General features: G+C 36.4%; 1 protein-coding gene across 3 annotated transcripts in view; it reads right to left on the bottom strand.

Annotated features, from left to right (window-relative positions):
• The window catches only part of BTAF1 (B-TFIID TATA-box binding protein associated factor 1), a 105,970-nt gene that overhangs the window by 32,585 nt on the left and 57,024 nt on the right, over positions 1-16,361 (bottom strand). For all 3 annotated transcript variants that reach the window (XM_017894701.1, XM_017894702.1, XM_017894703.1), the window contains exons 16-25: positions 16,051-16,200; positions 15,614-15,756; positions 15,079-15,253; positions 13,424-13,627; positions 8,257-8,683; positions 5,880-6,070; positions 4,339-4,492; positions 3,528-3,637; positions 1,610-1,811; positions 432-580 (exon numbers count right to left, since the gene is read on the bottom strand). In XM_017894701.1, the coding sequence (XP_017750190.1) occupies positions 432-580; positions 1,610-1,811; positions 3,528-3,637; positions 4,339-4,492; positions 5,880-6,070; positions 8,257-8,683; positions 13,424-13,627; positions 15,079-15,253; positions 15,614-15,756; positions 16,051-16,200 (1,905 nt within the window). The remainder of the gene's footprint in view (positions 1-431; positions 581-1,609; positions 1,812-3,527; positions 3,638-4,338; positions 4,493-5,879; positions 6,071-8,256; positions 8,684-13,423; positions 13,628-15,078; positions 15,254-15,613; positions 15,757-16,050; positions 16,201-16,361) is intronic.

The raw sequence follows: 16,361 nt of genomic DNA, 5'->3' as shown, positions 1-16,361 counted from the left end.
TTCTTTTTTTTTAAAAGTTTTTTTTTTTTTTTTTTTTTTTTTTTTTTTTTTTTTTTTTTGAGATGGAGTCTTGCTGTCGCCCAGGACAGAGTGCAGTGGCACGATCTTGGCTCACTGCAACCTTTGCCTCCAGGTTCCAATAATTCTCATGCCTCAGTGTCCTGAGTAGCTGAGACTACAGGCACACACCACCATGCCCAACTAATTGGTTTGGTTTTGTTTTTGTATTTTTTTTAGTAGAGACAGGGTTTCACCCATGTTGGCCAGGCTGGTCTCAAACTCCTGACCTCAGATGATCCACCTGCCTCAGCCTCCCAAAGTGCTGGGATTATAGGCATGAGCCTTTGTACCTGGCCCTAAAAAGGGTTACAATTATTATGGATCAAGTTACAGAAAACATTATGTCCACACAGCAAGTATCTTTGACTTACCTCAAGTGGCATGAGTCTAATTAGCGTTGCAAAGCACTGTGTGGCCATGAATCTCACACTGTCTGTCTGATCACTCATTCTTCCCAATACAGGAACAACTAAAAGGACAATATATGGAACAATACCAACATCCAGTAGTTCCATTACACCTGAGTAAGTGATTAAGGAAATTTTGAAATGGTTCCGAGACACATGTTTTCACAAACAAATTGATACCAAGATTGTAACTTTTTAAAAGGCTCATGATTTTCTCATCTGTATTATGAGGGAAGAGACTGACCCTCCAGGCCTATGATTCAATTATAACAGTATCTGCCCATTTTGTTGCTTCTTGGAAAATATTATGTAACTTTCTCATGATTAGGAATATAAAATTACAGTTTTCTTCTGAGGAAGGCCAGAAGAAGCTTTACTAATAAGATTTTTTTCATAAAGAAATTGCTACAAGCGTCTGGAATTCCAATGTCAAAATAAAATAAGTCACATTGTAAGTAAAGGAATACAACTGAGTGTCACTCAAAGATTAATTCCAAATTTCCCACCAGGATCTTGACAATCACCAGCAGGATATAGTGAGCCTAGCAAGCGCAGTTCTCCTGTAATCTTCAGTATTTTTGAACCAGAGTTCTACTGATTTGATCTTCATCCATCTTTTGTGCTCTGTGAAATATCTTTCAGATACTTTGAGTTAAAGAATGTTAGCTGCTGCCATACCCTTAGCAAAGGGCTTGCCTGTATATTACTAATTATCTAGTATATTTTGGTCATTTTAAACCCAATTAATGAACAAACTTTAAAAACATAACATGTTTATAACATAAGGACTACCTACAGAATACCTGATTAATAAGATTATAAACTGATTATAAACAAATCACTTACTAGACATATAGTTCATAAAGTATATAAAACTATTTTGCCTATTAAAAAGATGTTTTAAAATTAATAGCAATTTTCCAAACTTTCCACGTGAAAATTTTATCATAAAATGCAAATCAATTTGTAACATATTTGTAATAAAATACGAAAATATTTCAAAATAAGATGTAAAAGAACAGGTATTTTTTGGAACAAGGCAGGTTATTTATGTGCATATTTGAATACATCAATTTCATTTTAATTATCCTTAAGTGAAATGAACATAATTCCTCAACATTTTGTCAAATAAAAAAGGATACAGGCAAGTGCTTCAATTGCACCCTCTTGTTTGACACTGTCATCAATTGCTCCCAGCCATGGAAGAACCTTCTCCAAAAAAATATTCATTGTTTCCATGGTAGCTATTTTGCTCATGACTCCTACACAACGAGCAGCCATGTGCCTCACTGCAGTACTGGGGTACTGAAGGCACATATAAAGATGTGGCAAATGCTGGACCAACTAAAAACAAAAAGTTAATGGCAATTAGAATTCTTATTAGGAAAATACTGTTTAATATGTAACTATAATAGCCCATACTCAGGAAAGTTTTCAATGTTCTAAGTGACTCTAAAAATATCTCCAAATACTTCAAAACATTACTGTCAAAACATTCTCAATAGAAATCTAATCCAAATCCAAACTAATGTATTACAACTCTTTCAAAAAGAAGGGAAAAAAGGGTATAGAACCTCTCCTCTGCTCATATCCTCTCTTAGGCATACAGGAACACTCAATTCTTTCCAAAATTAACAGGAAACAAACCGAAAAGTACTTGGCAAGATTCTCCTACTGAGGCTGGAAAAACAGCACCACACATCACCAGCCCCCTCCAAATTTGGTAGCACTAATTTAGGTTTAGGTACATACTTTTCATTCAGTGGCTTGAGTGTTCCCGATTTTATTCTAGCACCATACTTCAGTAGGTATCTTCCGCTGTAGCTTTCTGGCTTACCTTAGGTGTTATAATCACAACAGCATTATGACAGCACCTTATTATTAAATGTCTGCTACATGGAACACCAGAATTAATGCTGATGAGCCAGTTATCTGTTCAACAGTTTGATGTGCCTTACAGTTCAGCTGAATACATGTTGCTAATTATGGAGGTTAAGAGCATACAGATGGACTTTTCTTTTCTTTTTTTTTCTTTTGAGCCCAAGTCTTGCTCTGTTGCCTAGGCTGGAGTGCAGCGGTGCAATCTCGGCTCACTACAACCTCGGCCTCCCAGGTTCCAGTGATTCTCCTGCCTCAGTCTCCCGAGTAGCTGGGACTACAGGCGTGTCCCACCACGCCCAGCTAATTTTTGTATTTTTAGTAGAGATGGGGTTTCACCATATTGGCCAGGCTGGTCTTGAACTCCTGACCTCGTGATTCGTCCACCTCGGCCTCCCAAAGTGCTGGGATTACAGGCGTGAGCCACCACGCCCGGCCTACTTTTCTTTACTAATAGTAAATCAGCAGAACTTTTAACAAGTAAAAGGACATACTTTATTACTATGTACAAAAAAAATCCATTCTTCTCCACCCTCTGATAGATTTTCCCTTTTGTGTTAAATAACAAGAGAACTGGGCTAATACCCTTCAAAATGGGGTAAACTGCAGAGCGCCTCTTATTGAAGATATATGAAAATAATACTCTCTTATGAGAAAAAACCAGATAATTCTCTGTTTTCCTCCTCCCTCTGTCCTAATTCTTTTATAAGAAACATTTTAATAGTTTTTTTAAAAAAATCACAAACCAGTGTTCTATCTTTGCACTGACCAGCTTCACCTTAGGCAGATGACTCCTTTCACCTTTATACTTATCTAGGAAACAGATTTCATTATGTATGCTTTTCCTTTCTTGGAGCTATATTATTAGGATCATCTGGATGAACAGGGCTGCAGTTTTCTTCCCTATTTATGTCTGGCTCCTGTGCCATCAGAGTCCTTCCCTCAATTCCCCCACATTCTAAGCTTCCAGGTTGGGTTTTCTCTCAAATTCAAGCAGCCAGGTCTACATCAAAGCCCACAAGAGTTGCACTGTTAGTAAAGGAGGAATCTAGTTATACTACAGCAAAGAAAAAAGCAATTACTAAGGATGACATCAAAGTTGTACCTTTTAAACCTTAAGACTTTTTTAATAAGACCATTTGTTTTATTTGAAGAAATATCACACTTGCATTAGTTAGTTACCAAGGGATGAAGCTCAGAATCCATTGAAGCTGTTGCTGTTTCAAAAACTTGCAGAGAATTCACCAATTCTTGAGCAGGGCTATCTCCCTTTTCCAGGAGGGATTTTCCATCTGTTAAAATATATTGTCTGTATTATCTGGCAAATAATTTTCAAAATCTAGAGCACACAAAACTTTTAGCACTTTTCAGCTGGCATAGAAGAGTCAATTTTGCTTTTCAGTGTTAAAATTAAATGCCAAGACCTTAATTTAAGTGCTGGGGTACGACATGTAGAGCAACCAAAGAACTTGAACATAATGATCCATTTCAAGTATCTCTTCCAAAAAAAAAAAAATTTTTTTTTTTGAGACAGAGTCTCGCTCTGTCATCCAGACTGCAGTGCAGTGGCATAATCTCAGCTCACTGCAACCTCCACTCCCAGAGTTCAAGCAATCCTTCTCTCTCAGCCTCCAGAGTAGCTGGGACCACAGGTGTGTGCCACCACACCCAGCTAATTTTTGCATTTTTACTAGAGATGGGGTTTTGCCATGTTGGCCACATTGGTCTCAGACTCCTGACCTCAAGTGATCCGCCCACCTGGACCTCCCAAAGTGCTGGGATTATAGGAGTGAGCCACCGTGCCCAACCCAAGTATCTCTTTTTTAAAATAAATGTGTATGTGTTTTTTAAACCAAGTTTCCATTTTAAAACTTACCAGCTGGTCTGGAATAAACAGGTAGAGGCACAGAGGCATTTTTATTTTATAAGGAAATATTTAATTAATAGACATTAAAATCTGTTAAAAATTGGAATCATAAAAATATGTGTATACCAAAATTATTTATGTCGATTGTATTCCTCAATGGGCCAACCATAGCATCCCAGAGATGTGGCAACTTCACTGCCATTTCACCACCAAAATGCTTTACTATAGTTGTCAAAGCAAATTCAGCTCCTCTCCGTTGTACCAGGTAAGGCTTCTGGGCCTTAAAATTAAATGTTAGATAAAAACAGAATTTCAGAAAAAATCATAATACATTTAAAATTTTATCAAGAGAATTTAAAAGTCACCATCTCAGAATTCATAAGGTTATCACTAACCAAGTAAGCAATTATTAGACATGTTTATCACAATTATAAACATTTCCCAATAATTAAATTTACAGGGGCCTACAACACCTAACTAGATTTTTGTGTCAAAAGTAAAACACTTTTTTGGGGTTGAGGATAAGGAATAGAAGGATATGTGCTGTTTCTAGAGATAGTCCTAAGTGACATTTTTTTTTCCTCCTTCTCTCTACCCCAAAGAAACTTGTTAGCTAGAGACAAGATAGACAAAATGCTGTGCCCTTATTTATACTCACTTAAGGGACACAACAAGATCATCTGTTTAAGCTAACCCCAAGATTAATAATTCTTATTCAGTAGTAATTAGTCCATAAATCTGTCCCCCCAAAGATAATAATATATATTTTAAAAATTATGTTTAATTGGAGGAATAACTATGCAAACTATAGAGATATAAATATCAAAATCACAGTAAAATTTTATTAAAATTATTATAGGGAAATATTGTCAGTGAAAAGACTTCACAGAATGTTTTAAGGGAAATATAGATAATAAGCTGTTGACTTTAAAAAGAAACTTAAAAGACCTATATTTTACAGAAACATGTCTTTTAGTATTGATGGTTTACTGCTGAACTGAGGTAAATTCCTATGCCTTGCAATGCAAAGAACTAACTAGAGCATTCATTCCATTGCTAATAATGTGACTGAGATTTTCAAAACAAAACACTTTTCAAAAAACCACTGGTTAAGACTGTACTGTGTAACAGGTGGACCAATGGGAAATAATGGAAAGCCTGAATAATGGAAACCCTCACACATATAAAGCATGATATATAACAGAGGTGCCATTATAAATCAGAGAGGAAAGGATTCAATAGTGGGATAAATGGCTGTTCATATGGAAAATATAGAACCCTACCTCACACTATGCATTTAATAAACATCAAATTGACTAAAAAAGTCAGGTGGGTGGCAATTACATGACATTTGTGCATTGAAAGGACAGAGAAAAGTTAGCTTTCACTATTATTCAACACCTTCTCTACAGTCACTGCTATATAGGACTGAATAAGTTTACAAGGCTGTCTTGCCTAGGAAGATAAAGTTAAGCTGGTAAAAATTACAAGAGACATGAGAAATTTGAAGTTTGCCATTTTTCTGGATCATATTGTTGGAGTACTCCAAAACTTAATCCCAGTCCTTTCACTTAGAAACAGTTTTGGAAGCTAATACAACTTAGTTCTCAATTTGTAAGCCAGATATTTGTTTAAAATCAAAGCATTCAAAGAAAAAAACTATTTACCTCATCAAGTTCAACAAGAATATTTCCACTACTTCCTGCAGGAAGATCTGCTATTTGAGCTTTTACTGCTTTGGGGGTAGGACCTCGCCTACTTGTGATAGCAAAGGCAGCTTTCTGGTGCCTGTAGAGTGTAATTATACCTCTGTGCTTGGTGACAGTATGGTGCATTCCATCTTTTTCTGAGGTGGATCCTAATAAGAAAAAAGTCAAATAACCTTTTAATCATAATATTGGTGATACCAAATGTTTTCGGCTCCATAAGAGATGTAACATTTTTAAACTATGTCTTTTAGGCCTCAACTTTTATAGGCCAATGACATTTTCTTTAGAAAATGGAATGGCAATAAAATAGTCTATTTAAATAGGATTTATACCTAATACAATTTAGGTCGCAGAGTCATCATCTGAACAATGAGAAACAGCACATGAAAAAATTATTGTGCCTTCAGTTAATGTGTGTGTGTGTGTGTGTGTATATATATATATATATATATTTTTTTTTTTCTTTTGAGACAGGGTCTTGCTCTGTTGCCCAGGCTGGACAGTAGTGCCATGGTCTCAGCTCACTGCAACCTCCACCTCCTCGGCTCAAACGATCCAACCCTCCCACCTCAGCCTCCTGAGGAGCTAGGACTACAGGCACACACCACCACACCCAGCTAATTTTTTTATTTTTTGAAGAGACAGGGTTTCACCATGTTGCCCAGGCTGGTCTCAAACTCCTGAGCCCACTCCATCTGCCCACCTTGGCCTCCCAAAATGTTGGGATTATAGGCATGAGCCACCATGCCCAGCCTATTAATTTTTTGTTGTTGTTGTTGTTTTTGAAATGGAGTCTCACTCTGTCACCTAGGCTGGAGTGCAGTGGTGCAATCTTGGCTCACTGCAACCTCTGCTTCCCAGGTTCAAGTGATTCTCGTGCCTCAGTCTCCCAAGTAGCTGGGATTACAGACGCGTGCTACCACGTCCAGATAATTTTTATATTTTTTTTTAGTAGAGATGGGGTATCACCATGTTGGCCAGGCTGGTCTCGAACTCCTGGCCTCAAGTTATCGGCCCACCTCAACCTCCTAAAGTGCTGGGATTACAGGCATGAGCCACCGCCTGGCCCCTGGCCTATTAATTAGTTAATTAATTAAATTTTTTTTTTCAGACGGAGCTTCACTCTTGTTGCCCAGGCTGGAATGCAATGGCGCGATCTCAGCTCACCGCAACCTGCACCTCCCAGGTTGAAGCCATTCTCCTGCCTCACCCTCTCGAGTAGCTGGGATACAGGCATGCGTCACCACACCTGGCTAATTTCGTATTTTTAGTTGAGATGGGATTTCTCCATTTTGGTCAGGCTGGTCTTGAACTCCCGACCTCAGGTGATCCGCCCGTCTCGGCCTCCCAAAGTGCTGGGATTACAGGCGTGAGCTGCCGTGCCCGGCCTGGTCTACTACTTTTTAAAAAATTATTGTGCCTAAGGATCACGAGAAACATTTAAAAATATCTCAAACAAATTTTCTCTAAAAGAAAAGTCCAGAGTCACCATGAATTCAGAAAAACATTGGCCATTGCAAAATAATGCTGTCTTACATAGCAATGGAGCAGGGCGGGTAACGGGCGGCGGGGGAGGAAGACCCCACTGCATTTTTAAGATGTTAATATTCAAAATGTCCATCTTCTTCTTCTAGTTCATTCACATATTTTTCAAGATCTATGCTGCATCAACGCTTTAAGTCTATTACATTTCAAATAATTTGTTCTCCCAATATCTTGTTAACAATCACACATACAAAAATCACACAGGACTGAGTCGTATGAAGGAAACATTGGTCTTTAAGACCCGCCTGCAGAGGGCAGTTCTCATTTTCCATATAAATTCTCCAAGTGAAAACAAAAAAGTTGGTTAAGTATTATTTACCAAAAGTACTAAAAGTTCACTAATCTCATAAAACATGCACTAAATTAGGGAAACCAAAGATTTTATAATAACTTTTTCAGTCAATAGGGTTGCTCCTTTGATTAAGCAAAAAAAAAAAAAAATTCATTAAATAACATTTGATACAATCAACTTTTCTAGTTTGAGATAGTAAACCACATAATGATGGTTTTGAAGGCAAAGGTAAGGGTGTATACCGTCTTCCAGATTTCAGTCATCTTATTATCAGCTATCAGATCTATGAATGGCTTATTTGAACTTAAAGGGTTGTGACTGATAAGCAGTATGTGCAAATTCATGTAACGAAGAGTTTTGTTACAATCAAGTCTTTTCTCTCAGAATGGGAAAAAGCATTAACATGAACTGGCTTTGTGCTTAAATTATACCCATAAGTTAACAAAAACAAATTTAAAAGGTTATTTCTCTACCCCAAATAAAAGTTTAGGTATATACCTTTAGAATTTTCCTGGCCACTTTGTGTTGGTACTGGACATGTGACACAAGGAGTTAGATATGGGTCCACACAAAGTGAGCTACAAAGGTTTTTAATAATTTTTGAATTGGGACAGGGTGTCCTTGTTGTGCACTGCTGAAGGAGTTTAGCTATGCACTGAGCTGCATAGTTTTGCACTAGTGTATTCTCTTCTTTTTTAATTGTCTCCATTAATGGTTTTATGATAGGATTTAATTTCTCCGGAAGCTGCTGCAAGCTCACAACTGCACAGGCAGCAAAAGTATGCACTCTCAACTGCAACACTTGCCACTCCTGGTTGGTCTCTGTAACTGTCATTTGGACCTGCTGTCGTTTACTATCTAACTGTTGTAACACTTGAGGATTTAAATCGAAAGATGATGTGGCTTCATTAAAAACAGTAGTGACCTATTAAAAAAAAAAGAAATTAAAAATCATTAATCATATCAACCCCAAACAGAATGTAAGCTCCTAAAGGGTAGACAGCAAGCTTTCTGTTTCAATTTTGGTTTCCACAATATGTAATATTGTTTTAGTACTCAGCAAACTAATGTCTAAAACTTCCCAACTAAACTTCATTTTAATCTGACTGAAATTTAACATTAGCATTATATTCTTTAAGAAAGACATTCTCTTGAGAAGAATAAAATTATCTAACCTTTAAATATGTCTAACGGCTTTGAGGAAAATCACATTTAACACCCACAGAGAACTCTGGTGAAATAAGAAAGCTATAGGCAAATATAAACTAACTGTTCATTAACGAATTCCAAAACTCACAAACTTCTTTTGGGAAAATATTCTTTTCAACTCTAAAACTTACAAAACTTAAGAGTGGCTGTTTACTAAATGGCTAAGTGTCGCTAACTGAATCATTCTCATTCTTTCTTTAACCTCCCTCCTGGTGGAGATGCCCAGGCAATGGAAGAAAAAGAAACAAAACAAAACAGAACAAAATGGTGCAGTTATCATTCACTTAATTACCAAGAGTTGTCTAAGACTACAGGACTGTTGTACCAGACTACTTTACAAGCCCCATTAAAAGACTGTTCAACCCATCTTTTTTTAACAACTTTATTCAGATATAATTTGCATTCCACAAAAATTACCCATTTGAAATGTACAATGTGTAAGATTTATATGAAATAGGGTTACAATGCTAAAAGTTTCAAAACACTGTCCTAAATCCACTATGCTCGTGTCACTTTTCAATAACTGTAGACAACTGAGGAAAAGCCTCACAGTTACTCCCAAATTAATTCATTCAACCAATATTTATTAAAAGATAAATAAGACATAATGTCTTAATACGCTCAAAAAATGCAGAGACTAATGTGGGAGAGATATAAATAAAGAATTAAGAAAATGTAACATATAACTGCAGTAAGTGCAAGTTGCTGTGGGAATACAGAGCATTGCTTAATCCTTCTTAGAAGAACAGATTAGTGGGAGACTTGCCAGAAGAGGGTAACACTTACGCTTTGTTTTTAAAGAACAGGCCAATCAGGGATTATAGGGACATCTTGGCAAACAAAGTGAGGTAGGAAGTGTAAAACAGGACATTGTCCATGGAATTCAAAAGTTTATCATGGCTTGAGCACAACATGCAGAAAAAGAGATGAACTCTGGATGAGCACAGAGGGTTGGGGTGGGGAATTCCTGGCAAAGGAAATAGAAGCTCAGGCCCAGAAGTGAGAATGAGCAGAAGTGAATGAGTATAGTGTACTTCTGCAAGAAGAAAGCTAACTGGGCACGAGTAGAAAAAGTCCGAGAAATAATGAGGAGATAAGAGATGGAGAATTTAGAAGAAGGTGATGAAAAGAAGAAAGATAAAAATGAAAAAGCAAGGAAAAGGAAAATAATGTTTTTAAGCAGGAGAGGGATGTTCAGGGTGGCACAGAAAGAGCATTGCTAGTCTAGCACAGCATGCAGGATGAAATGGACCAGAGGCTGCCTGGAGCCCTAGAGATGAATCTGGACCTAGATATAAAGTACTAAGATCTGACTGGGCTCTGATAATGGAAATAGAGAAGAGATTAAACATGAGACTTTATTTATTTTTTTTTGAGATGGAGTCTTGCTCTGTGGCCCAGGCTGGAGTGCAGTGGCATGATCTCGGCTCACTGCAAGTTCCGCCTCCTGGGTTCACGCCATTCTCCCGCCTCAGCCTCCCGAGTAGCTGGGACTACAGGCGCCTGCCACCATGCCCGGCTAATTTTTTATATTTTTAGTAGAGATGGGGTTTCATTGTGTTAGCCAGGATGGTCTCAATCTCCTGACCTCATGATCCGCCCACCTCGGCCTCCCAAAGTGCTGGAGTTACAGGTGTGAGCCACTGCGCCTGGCCTCAACACATGAGACTTTCTGAAAGAAAATGCTGACAAGATTTGTGACTGGAATAAAAAGAGTATCTTTGTCAAAAAAAAAAAAAAAAAAAAATCCAGTTTTTGTTGTGTTCAGTGTGAAGTGATAGCGAGATATTTAAGTAAAAATGCCTAAAAGAGAATGTAAGAAAGATTGACAGTCGATACCACACAGTACATGGGTAGGAACTAAATCATGAGAATGGTGAAAGAGACAAAGATAGACAGCAGGGAAATGTCTATATTTGGCAGGTAACAGGAAAATAGGGATTCAATGAAAGACACAAAAAGTGGCTCCTTTGAAAACTGCCCTTCCCTAAAAAGTCTCTTCGAGAAAAAAAAAAAAAGAAAAAAGAAAAAAAAGTCTCTCCCAGAGATTCTGATATTTATGCTTGTCTTCTAGCCCAAGTCAAAACAACTGAAGAGTAAAAGATTTGAATAAGCAAATCTTAAAGGGGCCATTTGATGAGCTTAAAAAATAAAAGTTCCCAGAAATAGTAGGCAGGGAACCCAGACTCAAGAAGATTTGAGATTTAATTCCAGACAGGCAAAAAAGTAGGGAGAGGAGGCAAAAAGGAAAACTTACAGAGTAACAACAATCAGGAAAATAACTTTATAAAAGAAGAGACCCCGGGGGGAAAAAACAGCAATTTTAGCTTTCTCTCAAAGGTGAGAACAAAAAAACTCAACTATATTATTCAACTGGAAATGGGGATAAGAAATGATGATTACTATTTTCATGGGGACCAACACAAATGAAGTGGCTCAACTTCTGATCCTATAACTAAAAAAGGAAGAACTCATACATACTACACCTAACCTCATGCACTTACTAAGCACAAAGCTGCTGTAATGAAGCATGGATGCTGGCATAAGGAAAGACAAATAGACTGAACAAATGGAGCCCAGATACACAGCCATACTTTATAACTTCAGTTGGTTTTTGACAAAGGCGCCAAAACAATCCAATAGTGAAAGGAAAGTATTTTCAATAAATAATGTTGGAAAATTAGATATCTATAAGAAAACAAACCTCAACCTCTATTCCATACTATACACAAACATTAATTCCAAATGAATGATAAATCATAAAAACTAAATGACAAAACTTTAAAAGAAAACATATCTGAATACCTTTGTCACTTGGAGAGTAAAAAAAAAAAAAGATTACTTAAGTCACAGAACATAATGGCCATGAAAGAAAACAACTGATAGAATTCACCAAAATTTAAAATATCTGGTCACCCAAAGACAGCACTGAGAATCAAAAGGCAAGCCACTCACTGCCAGAAAAATATTCAGAAAGCATATATTTGACAAAGGATTGGAATCCAGGATACATAAAGAACTCCCACAACTCAATAACAAACAAACAACCTAATTCAAAGTAGACAAGATTTTGAAAAGATATTTCAGAAAGGAAAAATATACAAATGACCAATAAAAAATTAAAAAGTATTCAACATATTAGTCATCAAAGAAATGGAAATTAAAACCACAATAAAACTATCACACAATCACTAAAAGTGAAAGGACTGACCACATCAAATACTGATGATGTGGAGTAACCAGAACTCTCACATATTGATGGTCAGAGGGTAAAATGATACAATCTCTTTGGGGAAAAGTCTGTAGTTTTTTCTAAAACTAAACCTACAACTACCTTATGATTTAGCAATTCCACTCCTATATATTTACCCAAGAAAAATGAAAGCGAATGTCCACAAAGACTTGTAGAAGAATGTTTATAGCGACTTTGTTCACAACAGACAAAAAGTGGTAACAGCCCAAGTGTCCATAAACAGGAGAATGGCTCAAACTAGTTGTGGTATAATAATACAATGAATAAAACTCAAGCAATAAAAAAAGAATAAGTTATTGATATATATATAACACAGATTAGTTTCAAAAACACCATTCTAAGAAAAACCCTTACACCAAACAGCACAGTGTATGATTCAATTTACATGAAATTCTAGAACAGGCAAAAGTAATATATCTTTGTGGGGGGAATGAAAATAATGGTTACTTGGTGGCAGGGCGAGGCAGAGATTACTGGGAAGTGGTGATGGTAATGTTCTGTATCTTGACAGGGGTTCAGGTTTCATAGGTATATGCATCTGTCAAAATTCATCAAACGGTCCACCTAAGATTTGTGTGCTTTAGCACATAAATTCTGCCTCAAAATAGCAAAAAATCATAAACAAATACTGAGTTTTACTTAATTATATAAAATGCTGAAGTATAATGATATCTGAAACTTACTTAGAAATGCATTAAAAAAAAACTCCCCTGGATGGATTCATGGTTGGATAGAGGGGTAGGTAGGTAAATACATGTGATAAAGTAAATCTGGTAAAATGTTAACTACAAAATCTAGCTGTTAAGTATGAGTGTTATGTAATTTCATCACTTTTTCTATATGTTTGAATATTTTCATTATAGGCTGAGAGCAGGAAGAAGTACTCAGGAACTTGTAGAAGCAGTTTTTTCTATACTCTGCAGTGATAAGCAAAACTGAAATGACAAAACATAACAGCTTTTTCTAATAAAGGTTCATTGATTCATCAGAATTTTAGTTTAAAAAAAAAATCCTTCATTATTCTCTTATCTCAAGAAAAGCCTCTACAATGAAATACCTTTTCTAAAGGGTAGAGATGACAGGCTATCAAGCCACATATAGACTCAACAAATAAATGTGTTTTTGTGATAAACATATCATGACAAATTTCTAACCTATATTTCATGTTCTATCTATAATTAAGAAAGTTATTTCTTTACTCACCAAGTCACTAGCTTGATCTATTGTTAAAACATTGTTGTTTACTCTGTTACCAACTTCAATATGTACATCAGCTAATGATGATATAAGTTGTTTACATTCATTCTGCATTCGCGTGAATGGAACGGCAATTTCGTCATAATATAAATGTTCTGAAAGGATATCAAGTAAACGTGGCTGCACAGCTAAGGTAACAGCTTTACACTCCTAAAATACAACAGACAACAAATAGGGCAACTATATGAACATTAACTTTACAGATAAAGAAATCATCATTTGCAGACTACCAAGTTCTAAATTCTTACTTATATTGAATCTATATTCTGTTACTTCTCCAAACAACAGTTAGTTGCACAGAAAAAAGGGTATTACACCCAAATTATTGTAAAATGTTAACATGAATGACTACAGAACATGCATATGGAACTATTACAATTTCATTCTCTATCTATCCAAAGTTTACGTGTATATATATCACAGATTTTAAACTATATTGCTGTAAAAAAAAAAATCAGTCAGAAAAGATCATCTATCATGCATTAATTTAAAATGTTATTTAAAAACTCATTATTAGATAACAGTTGAACCCTAAGCTTCACATGCCATACTGTAAAAGTGGATACAAAATTTAAAAGCTACTTACCTGCCCCCAAATTTAACCAACCCTTCCCACTCTCTCTGGTTGTTTTCTGCCCCAAACCGAGGGGAAATGGCCTCAGTGGTGAGCCATGAGGGGTTCTGTGGGATCTGGGTGATCAGCCTGGGCTTCACAGAGTAAGTCCATGAAGCTCTGTGAGTGTCCAGAAACCGAACTGTCAACACTTGCTGCTGAGTCTGAGAGGCACAAAAACATAGCATCACTGCCTCTCCAGCACACCAACTCCTGCCTAAAAACAGATGAGCTTTGCTTCTTTCCAGAGGCCAAGCAGGGGTGTCAGTTGCAATGGAGCATGGCTCAATTACTTTTAGATATAGCTTTGACAAACTGCTAAGAGGCAGTAACAAGTAACTCTCACAGCAAGTGCAGACAGTTAAATTTCCAGAATTCCAGTCAATGGAATAAACAAAGCCAGTAGAAAGTTTCTTTGATTTACAGAAGTATGTCTTACACAAAATCACACATCTCCCTACAAGTTAAAGGCTAAAGAGGCTGGAAGGGAATGGTTTATTTGGAAACATGAAGATTTTGGTTTAAATACAGAGATGTTATTCTTCCTGTGACCAAAAATTCTGCCTTTGCTACTACCCACACAAACAGATCTCTAATACTCAAAGCCTCATCCTTTGTAGTTTTCAGTGATACCTGAGAGATATACAAAGGAATGGATGACCAATAGTTTCTGGACTACTTTCACATATACACAGTTTTTAATAGGGACATTTCTTAACAGACTGTTCAGTCAAGAGCAAATATTAAGTATGAGCATAACTAGTAGTTGGAGGTATGAGTAGGGGTTCTAAGACAGAAGTCCAGAGTTAAAAGTAAATGGGAGAGAAATAATGTTCAATATAATTTGGACACTTTTCTATAACTCTTGGATTTTGATACATCGAAAATTTTCACCTTTCTGTTGTAAATTATAATGTAAATAATCCTAACAGCTCATGGAAACTGCTTTACTTAATTTGTGTTTCTTACTTTTGGGGCAAAATCTTACCTTTTGTAAAGCAGCCCATTCACAGATTACCAAAGCTACACTAATCCTTTGTAAAGCAGACTTGGAGTTCAAATGGAAGAGTAGTAACTGGCCCAGGGATTCAGCAGGTTTAATTTCTTGAGTTACCACATTTACACCTGGATCACAAATACAGCAACACAGTGCTCCTAACAACCTAAGAGGGAGAAAAAGGAAGTTACTATAAGAAATTACTTGAAGTAAAGTTTCCCCATACGTCGGGAAATTACTTCAATTTCCTATAATTACTTGAAGTAAAATTTGGCTTTTTGAAGCCATAACTTTTCCCACAGAAGATACAATGACTATCCTGTCTTCATAAGAAGATAAAATCCTATTTTAAAGTTTCAAAATAATTAGAAGTATTTACTTACTCTAATTTTTCCTTAGGCTATAATTAGTGTGATGAAGAAAGGAAGGATTGATGGAGACAGCAGAGGAATCTTTTGTTGGTTAAATAACCCCTGAAGGCCAGACTTGTAAATGTATGACTACCTGGCACTTAATGTACACTCACTTAGCTGCCATCATTCTGGCCCGCATAACCACAAAATCCCTGGTGGCCGGGTCTTCCATGATGGTTTCGGCACCTGCAATATACTCCTGAAGTACTTCTTTACTCTGGCTTTGGCCTTGGCGCACCTTACCACCTGTTTTTTCCTACAGAAGGAGGGGAAAAAAGAAAAACAATAAAGATTAATCGTTGAAACTAAATAGGCAACAACAAAATATGATCTTTTAAAATAATCCCAGTAAAATACAGTTCTTTTCACAAAGTTTTAATGGATAAACATTACTATTCATTTTGTCAGGGTCCTAATAAAATAATGGTTTCTCCTTACTTATGTTAATTAAATCACACTTAGAACAAGGCAATACAGACTTTTTAATATGGTTACTGCATTAATAATTAGATGATGAACACACAAATACATTATGTGCTTCTACACTTACCTTGGCTCTAGCTTTTACTTCTAGCAACATATTTAAATCGATAGGTAAATGAGAAGGCTGCATCATCAAGCAAAGCCAAGCACCCATCCATGGGCAAGCAGCTGCTACCACATACTGAACTGAAGCCTTACTCAACAGTTCCATCCAAACCTGCAGGGTAAAAGGGGGACATGAAAGTGAATTTTTTCTAATAAAAATAATAAACTCTAACACTTATCTTTAGGAATACTGAGGTTTTTTTAAGTAGGAAATAGCACAGAGATTGATTTAGAAATTCAATATAGAGGCTTATTTTTGAAATAGAGTACTGT

The sequence above is a fragment of the Rhinopithecus bieti genome, unplaced genomic scaffold (assembly GCF_001698545.2).
Source record: "Rhinopithecus bieti isolate Rb0 unplaced genomic scaffold, ASM169854v2 scaffold_25740, whole genome shotgun sequence".
Classification (NCBI taxonomy): Eukaryota; Metazoa; Chordata; class Mammalia; order Primates; family Cercopithecidae; genus Rhinopithecus; species Rhinopithecus bieti.
Note: the sequence above shows the minus strand (reverse complement) of the source record. Positions and strands in the feature narration are given on the sequence as shown.